The sequence below is a fragment of the Venturia canescens genome, chromosome 1 (genome assembly GCF_019457755.1).
Source record: "Venturia canescens isolate UGA chromosome 1, ASM1945775v1, whole genome shotgun sequence".
In the NCBI taxonomy this organism is placed as follows: domain Eukaryota; kingdom Metazoa; phylum Arthropoda; class Insecta; order Hymenoptera; family Ichneumonidae; genus Venturia; species Venturia canescens.
This window is the reverse complement of record NC_057421.1, coordinates 32,758,157-32,778,643: the sequence shown is the minus strand read 5'-3', so window position 1 is coordinate 32,778,643 and position 20,487 is coordinate 32,758,157. Positions and strand designations below refer to the sequence as shown.

At 37.0% G+C, this 20,487-nt stretch overlaps 1 protein-coding gene across 11 annotated transcripts in view; it reads right to left on the bottom strand.

The window, feature by feature from the left end:
* Positions 1-85: 85 nt before the first annotated feature.
* The window catches only part of tweek (transmembrane protein KIAA1109 homolog tweek), a 34,917-nt gene continuing 14,515 nt past the window's right edge, over positions 86-20,487 (bottom strand). For 3 of the 11 annotated variants that reach the window (XM_043415290.1, XM_043415508.1, XM_043415347.1), the window contains 34 exons: positions 20,258-20,483; positions 19,691-20,079; positions 19,085-19,246; positions 18,880-19,005; positions 17,781-17,913; positions 16,093-16,335; positions 15,089-15,348; positions 14,947-14,976; positions 14,158-14,461; positions 13,645-14,040; positions 12,921-13,433; positions 12,428-12,843; positions 11,738-12,176; positions 11,398-11,645; positions 10,465-11,162; positions 10,188-10,348; positions 9,853-10,061; positions 9,104-9,333; positions 8,806-9,024; positions 8,309-8,536; positions 7,919-8,098; positions 7,601-7,802; positions 6,982-7,361; positions 6,437-6,846; positions 6,010-6,339; positions 5,613-5,927; positions 5,084-5,506; positions 4,514-4,795; positions 4,008-4,196; positions 3,718-3,921; positions 2,800-2,823; positions 2,422-2,552; positions 2,128-2,339; positions 86-1,716 (listed from right to left, as the gene is read on the bottom strand). In XM_043415290.1, the coding sequence (XP_043271225.1) occupies positions 1,500-1,716; positions 2,128-2,339; positions 2,422-2,552; positions 2,800-2,823; positions 3,718-3,921; positions 4,008-4,196; positions 4,514-4,795; positions 5,084-5,506; positions 5,613-5,927; positions 6,010-6,339; positions 6,437-6,846; positions 6,982-7,361; positions 7,601-7,802; positions 7,919-8,098; positions 8,309-8,536; positions 8,806-9,024; positions 9,104-9,333; positions 9,853-10,061; positions 10,188-10,348; positions 10,465-11,162; positions 11,398-11,645; positions 11,738-12,176; positions 12,428-12,843; positions 12,921-13,433; positions 13,645-14,040; positions 14,158-14,461; positions 14,947-14,976; positions 15,089-15,348; positions 16,093-16,335; positions 17,781-17,913; positions 18,880-19,005; positions 19,085-19,246; positions 19,691-20,079; positions 20,258-20,483 (9,129 nt within the window). In that variant the 3' untranslated portion in view covers positions 86-1,499. Of the gene's footprint in view, positions 1,717-2,127; positions 2,340-2,421; positions 2,553-2,799; positions 2,824-3,717; positions 3,922-4,007; positions 4,197-4,513; positions 4,796-5,083; positions 5,507-5,612; positions 5,928-6,009; positions 6,340-6,436; positions 6,847-6,981; positions 7,362-7,600; positions 7,803-7,918; positions 8,099-8,308; positions 8,537-8,805; positions 9,025-9,103; positions 9,334-9,852; positions 10,062-10,187; positions 10,349-10,464; positions 11,163-11,397; positions 11,646-11,737; positions 12,177-12,427; positions 12,844-12,920; positions 13,434-13,644; positions 14,041-14,157; positions 14,462-14,946; positions 14,977-15,088; positions 15,349-16,092; positions 16,336-17,780; positions 17,914-18,599; positions 18,664-18,879; positions 19,006-19,084; positions 19,247-19,690; positions 20,080-20,257; positions 20,484-20,487 lie in introns of all 11 variants that reach the window. The other 8 variants (XM_043415598.1, XM_043415684.1, XM_043415839.1 and 5 more) reach the window with 6 other exon arrangements.

The window sequence follows — 20,487 nt, the reverse complement described above, 5'->3', positions numbered from 1 at the left end:
TGTGTAATATACTATTTTTAGAAACTTTGATTGTGTATAACCGTGGAAAAATGATACCTTTGCAGAATCGAATGAAACAAAAATATTTCATTTGCATATATTTATTAACAAATTTTCCTATTACACTCGTAATCGCGCCAATCACGGTGATTAACTGATCACAGAAATAAATGAAAATTAATTAATTGACGATAATCTCAAACTTTGAGTGTTTACCATTCTTGTCACTTTTTCTCAGCGTATGTGATTATTTCTTCAGTGCCAATGGCGAAAAAAATATTTTTCATTTCAAATACAATATCCATCAACAAATTTCCCTAGTATATATCTCCGTAATCGCTGTAAATCACGGTGATTATCTGATCACAGAAATAAATGATAAACATTCACCTATATATAGTATATAAACAGCTCACGTTTGATTTCTATTATAAATAAGATTAAAAATTACAATTTATACATCTTTTAGTTTGATAAGCGACGGACTGTTTTGTTGTGACCATTTGTTTTTTCGTCTTTAGTCTCTATAGGTGTGATAACAGGAATATTTGTAAGCATGTGTTTCTTATTATTTCATTCTTTTTCACGAAAAAATGGGCTGAGACAGAAGAGCCTGCCTCGTTGTCGAGAGCGCAACGAGACGAGATAAAAATCAAAAGACCAGGAAAAACAGTATTACATGATAAAACCAAAGAAGCGGAAGAAAAATTACAAAAAGACTCATCGGTGGGACTACAAGGAATAAACAAGTTTCAACGAATATAAAGCGAAACGTCGATTTCAAATTTCTCATACTACATGTATATGTATATATGTAAAAAAATGTGTACCATATTCACCGAACTTATGGGTACGATTATTATGCTTAGATAAATTATATGATAGAGTAATAAGGATAATTCCGTTTGAAGCGCATACAGGTACAAAATGAACGCGATTGAAGCACAAGATAAAAAAATCGAGTTGTACAACCATGATCAGCGTTGCAAAGGTCGACTATAGCTGACTACTATGACGATTGAAATTATCCGCATGATAATAAAAATGAAAAAAAAAAAAAAAAAAAAAACTAAACAACGGATTTTGTTCGTTTCTGATCCTCGTTCGGGTTGTTTTTTCTTTTGCATTATTATGCAACACTAATTTTTCTTTCACATTTTTTCTTTACAAATTATTTCTAATATTCTCGTTTCCAGTATGAAATTTCTAAATGATCGACATACTTATTTGGTACATTAATCTTGCGAATATTCCATGAACAATGAGATCAATTTTCTCATATCGAATTATTTGCGAATACAAGATAACCGTTCGCGAATTCTTCATACATTGTTAATGCCACTTAAAATTCAACTAATTGTACAGACACAAACACGTGCGCATATAAATATATTGTATACGTATATATGCATGTGTTGTGTATATTTGGACTATAGACATTTGCATCGTTGCTTGGCGAATGAAACGCGACACCGAAAAAACACTGTGAAAAAAATGTCTTATTTTTCTCTCCTGTGCTCTTTCTCGTCTTGAGGTTCCTCCCTCACCGCCAGAACCATTCTTAACATAAGAACGGCCAGGACTTTGTCCAAAGGATCCATAAATCCACGTTGCGTCCATTTTGGTATTGTTGTACGAGCGTGGGAAAAGCCTAACTTCTGAAGAATATAATCTATTCCGTAAGGCTCTATGCTCTGACCGGCCCAAGAGAGCAACCTGAAACCGATTTACAAGAAATACTTTTTTAATGTTTTTCTTATTTAGATGTTACACACATTACACATTACTATTCACGTATTTTATAAAATATAAAATGTACAATGATTAATATCCCATTTTATTCGTGGCCCGCACAACTGTGAAGACTCGAAGAAATCAATAATCTTCGTACCGAGAGGTTGTAAAAAAATAAAAGCAAGATCGATTGGATTTCAGTTTTGTACCTTCGTATTAGAAAATCATTGTTTCATGATTTTCACAACAGTGCAAGCTCTTGAATCGGATCTGATTTGGATTCGAGAATCTTTTTTGTCCCAATGAAGTGAGCCATAATCAATTTTCTCAATAAAATAGAAAATATGCTTTGATCATCGAGTATTTTGGGATAGCACAAACAACATTTTTTACCTCACGGTTGGTTCCAGATGCCATGTTTTGCATCTGTAAGATCGCCAATCCTTGATGAACATTTCAGCTGGATCGAATTGTTTTCTCTTCCGTTCATCTTCAGACATAAAGCTCGTGTTTCCGCTCGATGCGCTCGAGGTGCTCGCGTTCGGTCCTCTCTTCTCTTGCGGATCCGGGCTGTGTGCCCTTGCACCGAAATTTTGCATTGCATGCTGATAGGAAAACACCACAAAATCAAGAATTTTTCAACGGATTCGTTCTGTATGTTTTTTATCATCTTTCCTATGCTCTTACCACTCTTTCTTTCTCCTTGACGTACGAGGTAATGAGGTCGTGCAAGAAGAAAAACGCTTCAGCGTCAACAGTCACAAATATGTGGTCCTCGAATTCCGTTATAAAGCTGCATTCGACTAATGGCTTTTCACCTAAATAATAATAATAATAATCATTATTATTATTATTAATAATAATCTCGTGAACTGCTTAATATTATCGTGGATCGACCCATTGAGCTATATTCCATGCATCATCAGAGCAATAAAATTGATTTCTTTTCTCAACAGCAGCAGTCAAAATGAAAATCTCAAGGTCCGAAGAAATTAGGAAATAATGGAAAAAAAAAAATCGAATTATACGAGAACAGGCGAAATAATGTTGTCGCTCCGTACTTACTATATAAAATATGTTTAGGCAGGCCTAAAAAAAACGGGACAGAGAAGAGAATTGCAGAGTACAAAAGAGACGTGAATTACGGTTATGAGAAATATACACAAAAGCCAAAGTAGTGCTACAATAATTATCCATTTGTAGTTTCAAGCATGAAATATGCATAATACCATTCGATATAATTATTTTGCTTAAATAAATAATCGGACTATATTCATCTTGTTGATGAAAAATGGCTGTACTGCTATTCTTCGTCTTAACAAATTGTTTTTTAATTATTGTATGAAAATAAATGGTAGTTATTTTCTCAAAACAATTTATCGAATGGTGCGTCAAATACCATTTATTTGCGTTTGACATCAAGGATTATCAATAAATTAATTTGAACGGACAGAACTGTCCTATATTACTTACAGATAATTATACACAGGTGACATTTATATCAACATTGAATTATGATAGCAACCTGAGATGCAACATTAAAACTGTCGTGTATCCAAATGGCCAATCGAAATCAATTGATAAAGTGTGCTACTGGTCGATTTCAGTCTTGAATCGCTGAATTGATATTTAATCGCACTCGAATTCGTGGGGACTAGTTTACCAAAGTGACCAAAGTCCCCATAAATAGACCTCATTTACAACAATAGTTTTCTCTATTTTGAGGAATGTATGAGACGTTGCTTGAATATTTTGAACTTCCGATTGGACCTGTTTCATAGCAGTTTTGTTTCAAAATGTTTTCAGTTTCTCTGACGAAATAACGAAGTTACACACTTTGTCATTTATATTTCAGTAGTTAGGCACTTATATAAATTATCCACGCTTTCGATTGCGATTTTCGATAACGGGCAAACACTTATCGTCAATATATTGAGGGTGTCTTCCATATTTGCAAATAACTGAATACTTTACTCAACTTACCTATTACATCAGGAGTTTTGGCCGTTTGGAGATGCTCCGTTTTCAAATGCAGTTGCAACGATGGTAACGCAAAAATAACTTCTCTCGTATGCGAATGATCCTGCAGTTTCCCCGTCGTCGTAGAAGTGCTTCGACCACGACTCGCGCTCGCGCCGTCTGTTGCAGTTTCCATTCGATCACGCTCAACGCATGGAAATCGATCCACTACAGAGGGACAATAAAATTGAAAATCAAAAGATGTTACAAAATTATAAATTACCAAATGTGTACGGAGAAAAAGAAAAAATTACCGTCTATTTCGCTGTTGGCGAAGGCGTAGTGGAACCATTCCTGCAGCGATTTGAATTGAGGTGGAAAAATATGGCTGCGACTCAGACGACACACCGTCGCCATTGAATGATGTCTTGCGTGTTGTTCCTGCTGTTGACCGAGACTGATCGTCAACGTTTGAACCACGTGGACGTCACAGGTGTTGGGAGCTATGGTACAAAGTAATTCAGAGAAAGATTCAAATAAACAAAGCGTCTGATTTTTAAAATAAAAAAATCCTAACTCAATTTCAAAATGCCATAAGTTGCTACCGATTTTGAAATAGAAAAATATGGGAATTTTCGGTAGACGATCATACAAAAATCTAGTGAATTTTTTCAGATTCGTTCGCTGCTGGATATTTGATTATGTTCGTTGTGCGAATGAACCGTTGGCAACTGAACAACGTCGGAGAAGGGTTGCGTTCGTTGAAAAAATGCGTACAAGAATTTTTAATGTTTCTTTGACGTATTTTTTTGAAACTTACATTCAACGCTTGGTATTTCTTGGGCCTCAGTCGCGAAGCTGATACATGGTTCTTTAAGGGAGAACAGCGCCCAACTTTTGCTCTTAAAGTTGATACCATGGAAACAAGCAAGACTTATATTGCATCCGTGCAATTCCATGGTACCGCCGAGAACGGTGCCATTCGTTGGAAGTGCAAATTTTAAGCTGCCTAATTGTAAACCCGCAACTTGCGCCAGGACACGTTGCCAGTGTCGATGATGGCGAGCGTCGGATATTGCGGTTTGATTGATTGTCCATGGTCCTATTAATAAAGACAATAAATTGAACGATTCCATTTTTACATTAATACTAATATCTTGTTTTTGTTTGGGAAATATTGATTTGGGAAATATCAGCTAATGAGCTGATAAAATTTCGATGTGAAACTGCAAATATATTTTTTTTTTAAACACAAGACAAATTTAATGATGAAAAGTTTTGCAAACAAACACCAGTCTGAAAGATTATCAGCGTCTGAAATATTTGATGATGTTAAAAACACATTACCCATATGAAAATCCTATAAATATAAAATGAAAATAATCTTCACCTTCCATAGTTGATCTTTTCTTCTGTTGCTTTTTCTTGAGACTAGTATTATTAACACGTTGATGTCTGGGTTGCAGGGAGCTGAAAACTCTTTTACTGCTTTTGAATTGTTGGCTGAAAAACTCGTCGAGTTTGTAAAACATTTTCAGCAAATCTGCGGTTGTGGATTTGCTAATCATGATTTGTAATTGGTCCCAGCTAAGATCACCGTGCATGAATATTATCGCGGGTCTTCTCGTTGGCATGAAAGCATCGCCGCTGTTGTTACGGTTGATTTTCCATTCGTCCCGTAAGGTCACGTCCAGTGACGAAACTCGCGACATCAAAACACTTGTTCCCATGTAGTCCAGACGTAATTCAAGAGCGAAGAGTTTCAGACCGAGTGTGTGATCGGGTTCGGTGCCAGGCTCTTCACGGATATGTACTGAATTAAAATGAAAAACCAATTTCAACATGGGTTTCTAATTCATCGAATTTTTAACAACGTTACAATAAAATGACAAATTTTATATGCCAGTCTAAATACTTACTGTAAGTGTCGATTTTACTGAGCTCAATAGTACCACCAACGATTCCACTCTTCGCATCGAGACTTGAGCCTCCGAGTCCAACGCCAATATACAAATTTTTGTGCCCTGTACTGCCGATCGAGAGACGACCATCGGAACGAAAATCTTTTGTCATCCATACCACGTTTCCCATTACATTGCCCATGTTCATGTGTACATTCAAACGTGTGAAATTCACCGCAAAGAGAACGAGCGTTTCCCAAGCTGTGGACTCTCGCATTTTCATTTCTGAAGCTGTTTGCTTCTCGGACGTAAAACTCCAGCCTCGTCCTATATCTGAGTGGTTAATAATTTAATGTACCCAATAGTCACTGTTGTTATTATAAATGAGGGATGAATATTTATTGACGCGACAAACCTTTCAATCGAGTTTGCCTCGGCATATCACTCTCCAAACTCAATCTCAATTTGTCTCTATTTAACGTCGGACTTCGTTCCGGAGCACTTTTCGACAATGCTTCCGCACCGTGTCTCTCGTAATGTTTCAAAAGCGAACTACCCATCACTGCTTCTTCTTGATTGAGCGGCGGCGTAAAGTCACCCTCGGAATAGGCAAGACCCGAACTCAAATCTCCCAAAAATAATCGTCTGACTATGCTGCGACGATACCACGCTTTCGGGAATGCCAAAATTTCTGTCAACCGTCGCATGTCGTATTTAAAGGAGGCAGAGCCGATATCGATTATAGCTAAAAGAAAATTGAGTTATTACATTCTTGTAAAATGAAGGAAAATTTGTCTATTGGATTTATCAAATTGCGAATAAAATATTCTTTAATTAGTTACTAGAAAATCTGATGACTGCACGGCTCGTGTCGACGCCTTTTTTGAGCTGTTCGTTCTGAAAATTTAATTTGCGGCTGCGAGAAAGATGAAACTTTACGAACTCGACGTTTATACTGAGGGAATCTTTTCTCTCGCTATCCGACAAGGGTGACCACTGCGCTTCTTTCAAACCAGATTTTTTCCCACCACCGTATGGGTGGAATATGTAGATGGAAAAATCAGCTAAACATCCGGTCACCGAAAGCCCACCAATCGCTGAACCGCCCTCTTTACCGGTTGATTGTGCCGCCGTTGCTTTGAATTCACGAAATTCAGTTAGATCTTCCTCTGCTCGTTTCGACGAAAAAACAATGTCCAGTGACGGCAACTGGAGCATACACTCCACACGAGAAACCGGTAAACAGGAGAATCTTTAAGAAACGCATAAAAAGGTGAAATTCGTATCATTTTTGTTCCTCTGATGAGATTATTTCAAAAAACAATAATATTGTACGTTCAATATGTTTCAAAAGAAGTTGTATATTTTGCTGAAAATGAGATTTTACCTGAAAGTGGACGGTTGCATATGAAAGTATACGATAACGTCGACGGGAAAGCTCGCATAAACGTAATTTCCACTTGCAGCTGTTGCAGCCCACGACGATGTTTCTGTACTTTCCATGGGAAATACCGTATTCGTTTGTCCCCCACCGTGAAAATTTGTCTTACTTGGTATCGGTTCAAGAGTTTGTTCGAAAAATTCCAATATATGTGGACTTATTATAGTTTCTTCAGGAATACTTTGAAGAGTCATCCAAGCAAATAAACTTGCTTTTTTCGTGCTTGGTTTACGCAGATTTATCGACATTGGATTAAGAAGATTATTGTCGGTTGATATACGTGGTGAAATCGATTCTTCCGGTAAAGTTTTCGACTCGTAGTGCACCTACAAAACAGAAAAATATTTATCTAAGAGAACTCAAATTTATATCTCATTAGAAAAAAGCATTTCATAATGGATCGCTCGATTTCGATTTTTTCGGATTTAGAAGGTCCGATTGTTCAGATATTTCAATCAAACTCAGAGACTTTTTTTTTAATCCAAAGATTTTCTTCTGTCGAACCAAAGCATGCTCTTCGTAGAAAAATTACGATGAATCGCAGTTAGGACTTTTTTCTATTAACCTTGACGTCAAGTCCTGGTATGTGGAAAATTGTCAGATCGACGAGTGGCACAGTCGAGTGTTGAAGATAGCGAAGTCGCGATGCACTCGTGCTCGATGATTTCTCTTTGCTGCTGAGATGTTTTCTACTACTACTCGGGCTGCTGGGTTGAAATTCGAAAGTCCCACCAGAGCAAGAACGTTCCTTCTTCATCCTACTCATTCTGGTGATAATTTATTACAATCAACGCAATTATGATATTTTGGAGTTGAAATATGATAATAGGACTTAATCAATGATAAAATCAAGTCTTATCTAGTGATAAAATAATATCCTTACAATTTCAGTTCATCTTCACGACCTGGATCCTTGGTATGCAAAACACATTTGCCACTGTTCATGAAAACTTTCACGTCAAGTTCAAAGTCGATATTTGGTTCCTGGGGTTTTTGAAACGCCATATGAGGCGAAGACGTTGTTGAAGTTTGTTCTCGTCCATAAGAGTCGAGAAGAGGTGCACTATTCGCGTAGAAAATATTATAAAGATTATTATTTTTCATACCACGAACTAAAAATTTTTTCGTTTCACCTAAATTGTAACGTGCATCAAACAAATGAAACTGATTTTCCTTAATAATTACAAAAATCTCTCGTCTAACAAAGAGCAACAACATTGGTTTCATCAGATGCGATTCGATCTATGAATGTAGTAGTTCAAATATTTTTTACCTTCCTTCCATGCTGTCGTAACTGGAAGTGCAGCTGGTGTCACGATGCTTCTTTCTTAACTCAACTTGTTCGCCTTCGATTTCAATGGTGTTCGGCCATTCTAAATCACCCTCCGGCAAACTTAGCTCCGACCCGGCACTCGGTAACGAAGACTGTCGACACATTGTATGAGTATCGCTAAAAGTTACTCTTGGTCCACCGAGTCCGCGTACCCGTAATGAAGCCGACCTATAATCGATTAGTACTTACTTTTGTATTCAAAACTTCGATAGCCATTGAACCATTTTTTTGCCATTTTAACGAAAAAAAAGCTTTCATCTTGAAATATCTTAATTCTCGAATAAAATTTTTTTAACTTGATTAAAAACTTCGAATAATGTCGTGAATCGCAGTCGTCTGGTTCACGAATAATTGAATTAACTAATTTAGCCGTTGTTTAAGTTAGACAATTGAATATTGTGAAAATACTACCAATCACATTTATCTTTATCATTTACCGGCTTGGTCCGCTTCTCGGACTGCTCTCGTAGCTCGCAGAATTTGCTGAGTTAATTTCGGTGTTCATGTCTTCGGGACTTTCTAATTGATGTTCTGGAGTCGGCGATGGAACGATGAATGATCGTGACCGATAAGCATGAGTTTTACTCCCCAAGCCAAGTTTCCCTTTGATTCCCGAAGCTTTGACGGATTGCATTCGTAATTTTTGTATCATGTCTCTGTAACCGGAAAATACATTGCGAATACAGGATGGCTTAAAGAGCAATATAATAGAAAAAGTTGAAAATAATGCGTTACCTTCTGAAATCTTTGAAAACCATTGTTTCGAGTTCGTGCAAACGTTTCATTTCTTGTTCGATAGTTCCGTGCGAAGCACCCAGGGATCTTAAGTCATTGATTATTTTGGCTTGTTCGTTCATCTCTTTTTCTATCAGCTTAGAACGTTTTTTCGCATCTAACGACGGATCAAAGACGAAAGCTGGCAGACTGTCAGTCCAATTTTTCGATTTTTTAATCAATATACTTTCCTGTTAAAGAAACACAATATTTCGTTATCGTGAAAACCGGTCGATGGTCTAAATAATAATAGAGATGAATAAATACAGGAAATGCTTTAAATCTGTTTACTTGAAAAAATAATTTAAGGAACAACAGTTGGAATAGGGGGATAAAGATTTTACTGGTTAAAGACATAAATTTTCGTTTCAAATAAAAACGGTACGAGCTAACGGCATCTTTCGATTTACAATCAACTGATGAAACAAAAAGTGGGAGGGACTGAACTGCATCATTGTTTTTTTATTACTACGGAATTGCCAATTAAAAGTCAATTGTTTTTGATAAATATGGAAATAAATACAACTCAAAGAATTTAATGATTTTGTCGATCAAATGTAAGCGGTGCATTAATTGCTTTAAAGTAGTGTAAAAGAATATTAATTATAAATACTTTACCAGTATTCAGACTGTTCAAAATATTTCACACACACACACACACATACACGAAGTTGGACGAAGCAACAAAAAAAAAGGAATATAAACCATACTTTTCTCTTAACCTGACTACCGCCGTTGTCAGGGTTATCAGCATCGTCGCTGTCATAATCAGCCGATGCATTGGCATCGTCTTCTTCCGAACCGGTCAACATCGTCAGAGTGTGACCGAGTGCAGAAAGTTGTTGTCCCACGCTTACGTCCAGATGAATATCTACGCCCTCCATTTGCCATTGGACGTTCAACAACCATTTGGCGTTATCTAAAAAACAGATATCGTTAAAAATTGGTTAAATTTGGAGTCTCATTTGGTCGTCCGGAGTAGTATGAAGTTTTGAGGAAAAAAATACTGTAGCAATAACGAGCTAACAATCGACGAAAAAATTACCTGATTTGTCTTGTTTCTGGGCGACGGTTCTACTACAAACTTCGTAAGTCCCTTCGGAAACAACGCAAAGATTCATTATACTGGTGTCTGACATATCTGGCTTCCAATCGTCCAAAGACGTCTCAAAATCTTCTGCAAATCTCAGACACAGCCCAACGAAACTGAAATATTCATCATACAAATTATACATCCGATAATTACAAGCTAAAGTAAAAATGTTTCAGCAATTTCGGCAAAAAATACAGTCTACATTGAAAAAGCTTGCTGCTTCTCTGACCTTCCTTTGCTAACGAGACCCCCGCTGCTGCATGCTGAGATACTCGTATTCTCCAGCGTAATTACAACCGCACCACGCGATTCACTGTCGTACAAGCCACGATTGAGTCCCCAATTTTTTGGTGGTAGAGGATTCAAGGGTATGCAAATGCCTATGTCATCAATTGTCAGTTGTAGGAACAAAGTGCCTAAATGTGGAGCGCTAAGTTGACTTGTCAATTGACCGAACGGAACTTTCTCAAAAACTTGCTGGGTTGCGGTCAAAACTTCCTTGTTCAAATTCGCCCGTTTTTCATTCCAATATTCGTATGCATTCTTGTAATTCAACCAAACAAGAATAGCCTTATCCACGGCCATGGGCTGAATATATATCAAGGGGCGTTTAAGAGTTATCAGGACAACTTCTTTATCGTCACCCTGGGCCATTTCTTCTTGAAATGCGTTGCGAAGACCAATCCGTGTATTGAAAAAGGCAAATTGTTGAAACTCCGGCTCGGCTTCTTCGAACATGACATTCTTCAACAATTGTCCTAGCGAAAGATTTATGTCTACTTGTGCTTTGCCGAATAATTTCATGTATGGGTTTGGTTGAGTTGCGCCCGAGACGTTTTGTACTCGATTTGAAAGCTGAAATTCCACGGCACCCGTTTCCAACCGCACTGCAGAATTCGTCGGTGTTGTTGCAGTCAATTGAATTCGCTGAAGATTAAAATGCAAGCCTTATTATACATAGAATTTAACCACCATTATTGATAAAACCAGTCTCGGTTTTATAAGCTGAGATTTTTTTACTACATAAAATACATCGATTACGATAATTTAATAATTTTATCATAACAATTATTTATGATTATGATTTATGTTCAAGGCGAACCAAGACGAATCAATAATTCTGTTTATTCGAGGCACAAGAGGGGAAAGAAACATCATTTACCTTGATGCGGATAATGAGAGAAAACAAAATTCGTTTGAGACTGGAGCTTGTAGGTTCTTCGTCCTCGAGCCACAATGGCACGGGTTTTTCACCACCGTAAACTTTTTGCACAACTTCGTTCACTTCTTTCATAAAAACTTTTTGAACGAACACTAAATGGTTGAGGAGATCGGTGGTTAAGGAATGTTCGAATACACCAATGTCTGCCGTTGCGCTCAAATAACTTCCTTGTCGTAACACTACCCCATCTGATAAAATATAAATTTTTATATATAAATGACGTATCAATTGAAATTCGTTTGAAAAATGAAAAAATAAAGAAAAAAAAATATAAATTTACCAGCAATCTTGCTCTCGTTCAAACTGCTGGTTCCGTCTTGAATGTATTCAGCAGATACATGCACTTTGGGAAGTTCGATACTCGCTTCGGACGGTAAATTTGCTTCAGTCACTTGAAGTTTCGTAGTGAAACTCAAGCTGTGACGTGGCAAATCAATCGTGAATTTTGCTTTGCTACCGGTTATACCGGAACTATTGACTTGATCCATTTTATATTGAGCCTGTAGTGATGGCAGAAGAGCGGCTGTTATACTGAGACTCTGAAGTATAATGTGGAATTGCATAACTATTGGCTCCAGCAGGCTTGAGACTGGCTGTGGCTTTTCAACGTCGATCGTTGGTGCGGGTTGATAATGATGAGGACTTGCCGGTGCACCATCCATTTCTTCCTGTTGTTGTCCACGCGATAATCTTGACGATGTTCTCGTTACTCTCAATTCCTTTCAATTTAAAAATAACATGGATTGACAACGGTTTCGTTTGTAGGATCGGTAGTGTTCTATTATAAGCTACAATAATTAAAGTTAAATGAATGTTGAAACGGTGTTTGATTGAGAAGGTAGAATATTGAATTTTTTTTGCTTCGATTATTATTTCGAACTCTCTCCAGCACTTATTCCATAGAGTATTGACAGTTATATAGAACGCTGCTTTTATGCTGATCGTTGTTATCGCATACTTTAAGACTTACTTGCAAGGTCGATGATAATTGTTTGCTTCCTCTCGTCATCATTCCGTGCAAGGCTACAGGATGTTGAGGTATATCGATATTAACAGCACCGACAGTCAACAATCCACTGTTTTTATCCTTCTGACGTCTCGTAACGCTGGAATAAAGGGCTTGCGATTTTCCGACCGTAACTTTGACAACTGTTTGTTGACTGGGCGCAACCCCTTCAAGAAGAACGATCATAGTTCGGCCAATTTGTCCGGTGAGACTGCACTCGAGGCTGGCAGGACGCGATTTTTTGCGGCACGTAAGACTCGCATGTAAGCTCGTTATTTCGGCCTCGAGTTTTAAACCACTAAGCGTTGCCAATAGCCTGGTTCTGTGTATTCTGGCAACGCCGAAAATTATCAAGCGTGTTCGCTCCCCAGTTACAACGTCTATGAGACAGAAAAAGCCAACGAGATTAATAAACGAATGTTACACCTGTTAAGGAACTCGTGTCTTTTGGACTCACTCAATTCTCTAGGAGGTGGCACCGGAGTCGAACTACTATCAGCATTGAGTCCTTTCTCTAAATCCGGTTCTTTTGTCTCATGGAGATTTTCATATTTTCGTGACCCTTTGTAATGATGATCCGACGGTTCAGCCGGTATGGAGAAACGGTGCGTAATGGTTTTAGTCTCAGGTTTCGTTGCATATAGGTCAAGAAGATAATAAATGGTTTTCCAACAACGAGGAGTCAGCGCTGCGTTGTCCTTGCATTTGTCGGACAAAACACTATATTTGTCTAATCCCGAGCCACTCGGGCTAGCACCGAAATTTGGTGTTATTACTCCTTCGCTCAAGTTTATATAACCCTTCACACTTTTTCCAGTGCTACGAAGCTTTTGTGCAAAACTCTGAGGTCTCGACCGTATGCTGGCTGATGGTGATATTACTTTTGGTTGGTTCGGATCAAAGTTGTTGCGCAACAACGGTTCTTCTAATTTTTTACCACCCGAAAGAAGTTGATCTTGAAGATCGGAAGCTGTTAAACAACAATTGGAATGAATCGAATACTCCTACCAAAAAATTTATAGTCTTGTGAAATAACTTTAATATCCTTGAAAACGAACGTTTCAAATGACAACTGAAAAAGTGTATAATTCAGTAGAAATTTCGAAATTCGTTTAAAAAGAAGATTCAAGACAATCTTGGAGACACGATTTAAAATTAAAGAATAAAATTGTTCTACTAACTCGACGATGAACCGTTTTTCATAACGGGATCATTGTCTGCGAGATTAACGCTCCTTTTACTTTCGGGCTGTTGTTCCTTCAGTTCCATCTGTGTTTCTTTCACATTCTGATACATATTGCTTATTTGATGAAGCAATCGCAACAAAGGCATATTAACCTGCTGGCTTATGTAGCGTATGTTTAAACTAAAATTGACTACAGTACTGGTATGCTTTTTAAGTTGGCCACGCGAGATGTACAGAACGTTTTGTCGCTGTATCATATCGTCAACCGTCATGTCAGCCATTTTTTTCACGTCGATGTCAATACCAATTTTTTCGCACAAAAATGCCGGAGTCTCGGGTGGAATGTCGAGGTAAAATTTACCGCCTTTACGATTCTGATATTTGTTGTTCGCTGTGGACAAGGTTATAAAATAAGTGTATTACTTATTTCCTATCTTATTTAATATTATCATTTGTTAATTGAATACGAAGTTCAACTTTACTATTGTTGGTGCCAGATGTTAATTACCTTTCTTCTTGTCGGTTACTTTTCCATATTCACTGACAACAATGTCGATCCTCATGGTTTCCATGGTCCCGACGAGTGACAGATTCGACCCAAGTGAATCGAGAGAAGATACGTTGTTGACGTTCCCGGAACCGATTGCCGAAAGCATTTGCTGGGGCATCACGGAGAGAGAAGACAGCAGCGGTTCAAAAATGAGATGAGCGTCCAACAGTCTCAGCGAATCTTTCATAGGGTAAAGATAAGTACCACTCTGAATATCAGAATCTTCCGTGTCCTCAGTCGTCATGGTATTTATTTTGGAGTCCTGCAATAGCCGAGCATGAGTGACCATTAGTAAAAAAAAAAAAAAAAAATCGAATTTTTCCACGATGTTTCACAGTTTCAAATAATTTCGCAGGCAAGCCGGAATGATCATTGCACCTTCTAAACACAATTCGTTTTGAACACAAATTTCTATGATTCTCAGCAGGCAAAGCGAATAATTTACACAATAATTTTGAAAAAATAAAATCCAACCTTCCGTGGTCATGCTTAGTTATCACCGCAATGCCTGCTGATTTCAAACTCATTTCACAACATTATCAAATAAATTACCCCGAAAAAATAGGAATCAAGTATTCAAATAGGAATATTCAAGTGGTAAGAAACGTTTGAAGCAGCCGTTTCTACAACTTTCAAGTTCATACCAAAGACCAAAGAATCGTTTGAGGCATGACCAAGAAATGTTATGAAAAAATAATGCTCTACAATCTATATACGTTGGACGTATGATGAATAAATTGGAGGTACCTTGACCGTTTTTTGTTCAGCGCGAAAGACCTGAGAAAGTTTTAGATCACGATGAAATTGCTTTGATCAGAGTATTGTAGTGAAGAAGTATACATCCATGATCATTTGATCATTTGAAAATGTAAATATTCCTGATACTTACCCAATTTCCTTTCAAATTTCCTTTGTCCGTGTCCTTGATAAATTCCTGTTGTTTCGCCATCCAGCTGTACAGATCCTCTCCCGTATTAACGGGTCTGCTTGAACTTTGCACTGTCGGCGACGTAACTTGTTCCATACTGCCTGTACTGTGTTGACTCCCATGACCGACAACCCCTGAATATATGCTCGGGTTCGAACCCAGCTGATGCGAATGAGAAACATGAATCTGAGGTGTTTTTTCTTCTTTCAGCGTTCCATAGCCTAACAGAAACATATTCATCGTTACAGGTACACATTGGGACTTGAGACCACGATAGAAAATGCCAATAATCGCTTAATTTGATACATCGTTCGAAAGTCATTGGGATTCTTGGAGATTCGATAAATCTTTTAAATAATTGATTTTTGTACATTTTCAACCTCATCTCACGTCATCTCAATACTTACGAGCTGTACGTTTGATCAAATTTACTGAGAATTATTACATCCTCGATTAACGATAGAAAGAAGACAGGTTTTGAATCATTCCAAAGAGAAGAAAAAACAAGTTTTTCATCATTAAAATATCCAGCGTGTCTCAAAAAATTTCGAAGACTGAATTAAAATTGCACGGGAATTCTTCTCTATCTTGTTCCTTCGATCGAGAATTCAGCGACTACAATATTATTTTCTCCCACTATTTACAGCATTAAGAAGCAAAGACGATACGATTTAAAATATACGGATTAAAAATTAAAAAAAAAAAAAATAAAAAAAATAAAAAATAAAAAAGCGAAGCAGCAATTAGTTAATCCCAAAGCTTCAATGACACAACGCCCAGTGTGCTTGTTCCTGTGATTCGATGTAGAAAATATACCTACGATATTTCTCAAAGTTATAAGCACATGCGAGAGGACCTAATGTCGAGAAATGAAAATCATCAACCTCGACGAATTTTTTAAGAGTTTTTTTTCTCTTCTCAACTTTTTCTTTTCGGTATAGGTTCGCCTTTTATAAGAAACTTACTTATATTGTTAGGTTCCCGTGGCTGATTGAAAAGGCCACCGCTAGTTAGCAAAGGAAAGACGATACTCGCCCTCGTACTAACGGGTACTTGCGTAGGCTGAAGCGATCTTCCACGTTTCGTGTTTATCGGTGGTGAAGGTGATGTCAATGAATCCGGACCAGTTATAATCGGGGTTGCAAGGGGCGTAGTCTCACGACCACGTGGAGAACTCACCGGTACGGTCAAACCATCACCACACATTCCTGGTGTTATTAATTTCAAATCCAAGCCAACAAACGTTTCGTTTTTGAGTCAATGTGTACCAATAATTTTGATCTTTAGTCGTATGGTAACGAATGCACAACATGTTAAAATAGGATTTTGCCATATCGATGTCGATCGCTGAGGTCATGTTGAATAGCATGCTCCGAGAAGTAACTTTTTTAGTTGAAAATTGGAAACTATTTTTAACGGTACAACATCGTTTATTTATTCTCAAATAAATGTTTTGATTTATTGAATGAATATGAAATTTCTCGGTATTTTCGTCAATCGAAAAGAAAGCAGGACTTGGAAAGTGATTCTCACCGAAATACACTAACGTCTAGGGCCAAATAAAGTAATTATATGCAATACCCACGAAGCTAGATTTAAAGCAAGCAATTTTTTTGTGAAGCAAAAAAAAGCTTTCTCACAGGGGGGTGTGCAATCGTCCAATCAAATTATCTCAATCCAGACTCCACAAAATGTATCTATCCCACGTCAGTTTGAATATTTTGTTGCTTTACATTTATTAACAGTTTATCAGTTTTGGATCTTTCAATTTTTCCGAATACTAATTCTCACAATTAATCAATTGTTTCTCCAAAAAGTCGAATAATTTTTTTATCCGCTCCCAAACGGAATTTATCAATTTGAAAATGAAAAAAAAAGTCGAGGAGACGTGTTGAAAAAAAAAATGTAATTTAAACAAATATAAAATTTTCAATGAAAATTAAATTCACTTCCATAATAAAATGAAATAGAAGCAGCGTGTGGCGCCTGGAAAGTCAGCTTTGAATTTAAATATCCTTGATAAAAGTCAGCTGAGAGCTGTTGCTATTCAGCAAGAGGGCTTGTTGTGTCCTATCAATGTTAACAAATCGTTACTTTACATCTTCTATATACGGGACTTGACAAAAAAGGCCAAAAAATGGCTACCGGAAGAGCATAAATTCAGGGAAGATCCCAAAATTTAACAGAGAAAAATAATCTTCTCGAAAGTGTGCTGTCACGAGAATTATTTAGAAAAAATTTCGGAAATGATCAATAATCAGTAATCATGATTGTTAAAAAAAAAAAAAAAAAAAAAAAAAAAAAAAAAAAAAAAACAACTCGACCGGTATCCATTCTATACTGAAACAGATACCATCTCTTTTCTCTATCTACCGTCAGAAGCAACACAATGCATTTCGTTGGAACTTTCTCGCTTTTTTTGAGAAAAGATTCAATTTGTTTCGAGACGATTGAAAGAGTAAAACTTTTATATCACGCGGTACGTAAATGGACGCTTTTGCGTACGCTTCGCGTACACAAAACCCCCATTTCCGCACCTTGTAATATAAAATTTCGTATAACACGCGTACGAAAAATCTTTTTCGTCCTAGTGTTATAATGTACTATTGTAAGGCGTTGATCAAGTCGAAGAGGACAACGATGGTGACTCTACCTGTACTCTTGTCCTGAGCTCCTTTGATCTGTTTGTGCATGTGGTCGGTGTGAATCAGCATAGCACATTCGTCGGTAACTTCTTGATCGTCAACGTCTCCACCGCTACCTTCACCGTCAGTCAGCAAATTTTCCTGTGTATATTAAGCAAGCCAATTCTATGTTCGTGTACCGTACTAAGCGAGCTAAGTATAGGGAAAGAGAAATATCAGTGGAGTTGCAAACAAAAACGTATTTCTTTGAATAGAGAAAAAAGAGCGAAAAAAAGAAACGGTCAAACGTAGGTGTGTTCCGTGTTTAATGTGCCGAATAATGATTATAGACGAATGACGGTGGAATTTCAATGGGAACAAACGATGAGCTTGATGAATAATCGAGTGTTAGTCGCTGGAAGATCGTGAAACGTCATCTTGTTAATTACGATCGACATGTATCGTTTCAAGCTTTAATGAGAGAGAAAAAAGTGCTCGGAAGAAACTTTTTTCATGTTTACGTACATTTCGTGTTTTGTGGAAAAAAAAAAAAACACCCAATAAATACTATCCCCAGGCGTTCAAATGAAATAATGATAGTGGCATGGAAACTAAAATCGATGAACCACTGCAGTGACAACAATTATTACGTATGAAACATTTATCTAATGCCTAGAGGCTCTTCAAATCCAAATGTATGTGCGTATCAGCTTGTACCCAATACTTCATTTCCTTCGTTTATTTTTTTGTTCTCAATGTATGTAATTAAAAAGCAAACATTTTTGCACCCTTTGCAATGCATTGTTTTTCTTAATTGTGAATAAATTTTGCTCAAAATAATTTCTTACTCCTCTTTTTATCGCTTATTATCTCTTCTCGCTCGTACTTGTTCACACACCGAACGGAGCACTCCTACGGGATTATGTATATCTTGTTTTCATAAAGTTATAGATGTTTCCATTACCAAAGATTACGAGTTAATAAGACAAGAAAAATTGTACGACTTGCGTAAATCATAATAAAAGTATTAAAAATTAAAATTTGTTGTGAATTTTTGGAAAAAAATTTTTCTTGTTTTTCAATGTGTGGATTAAAATAGAACGGAAGTATCACAGATTGATATCTTACATCGTCAGGATCAGAGACGGCAAACGTCACATTCAGTGGTTTCACGTGTTTCGTTTTGTAATTGTGCTCCAATAGCAATGGAGTATAAAGTACATTTTTCCATTGTCGACTCAGAACTATTACACCCTGAAAATCAATCGAAAATCACATATTTTAATAATTTTTATTAGAAAATTTGCACAACTAAATATTTTATCATTCGAACCTGGCGGAGTGTAGATAATAATGGCTGATCAGTTTCTCTGAGATTCGCACCGATCGTTGCCAGATCGGAGAGCAAAACGTAGTTTTGTAGAATACTGCACAATTGACAGGACGGATCTTCTTGCAAAGTTTTTGCCAATGGTGTTAGTCTACCGTATCGACTCTGAAACGGATTTGAAATGTTTTTCCTTTTTAAGTTGCTTAGAAAGTTGCTTTTGTGTATCCTCCTTTTTTTAGAAAAAAAGTTTCATCTTCGAAGGAAAAATTTTTCTGGTACATTTTTGTAAAATACGTAAACTTAGATTTCTTTTCTATAAAAAATTAAATAACATCTGCCAAAGTTTAGAGTTTATAATATTGCTGAATGAACTAACTACTCTTCTGTTGAAAAAATATCTTGTGGAATCTTGTAAAAAAAAATCTTGAACCTTGATCTTGAATCTTTATAGAAGATTCAATGTTTATAACTTAGGTCTGTTTTTCAAATTCACATATATTATGTAACAAATGCCTCACGATGAAATTTTCTATACCTCCTTCTGGAAACTGAGATAGGGACGTTACTTCCCACGGAAAATTTGAAATCTATACTTTTTATTTTATTTACCTTTATGGGCATGTGAATGCCTTGGACATCTAACGCTTCAGCCATGAGACAAGCCACAATAGCGGTTGATCTTTGATACATACTCCGAAACATGTGAACTATTCTAATGGCAAATCTGTTACTTGGATTCATCCAAGCGTTTATAGCAGGAGACGCTGTGCTTAAAAGATTCCAATCGAGTCTTGTGTAATCAATTTTCCTTGTTATTGGTGTTCTCGGTGGTGCAGCGAAATTAAACCATACTGTTTTTAATTCGATCACGCAAGACACAGTATTACCATTCGAGACTCTAGTTACGAGACTTGTGCAAGTTGCACTGGTGTTAATCGGTCCATTGTTCGAAACATTTGGAGCAGCTGCATCATTTTCCGCAGTTGCTGTATTCGCAGCTGGAAAATATATAATAATTTAATTTTTCTCGAATCTACGTTTTTCACCGTCATTTGAAGATAACTAGCAAAGTTTTGCGATATTCTTGATCGTCTCATTATTTTCATTATATTTCTAAAGATATTTTTCTTGATGTTTTACAAACGTTTCCAATCCCTTCCAATTTGTTTTACTTACGGGCAGCATTATCCAAATCATCGTGGCTCTTGACGCTATCAGTATAAAAAATTTCCGTCTCTGCTTTCTTCGAGTCTTGTCCATTATCACCTTTTTCGAACTGTGATCTTTTTACGACTTTCAATTTTATACCTTCCAATCCACACTCAAACATAATGAAACCCAGTCTGTCTTCACCACTCCCTGCTGTAAATTCTTCGGTGGCTTGGGGCGTACCATTTTGTTTCTGC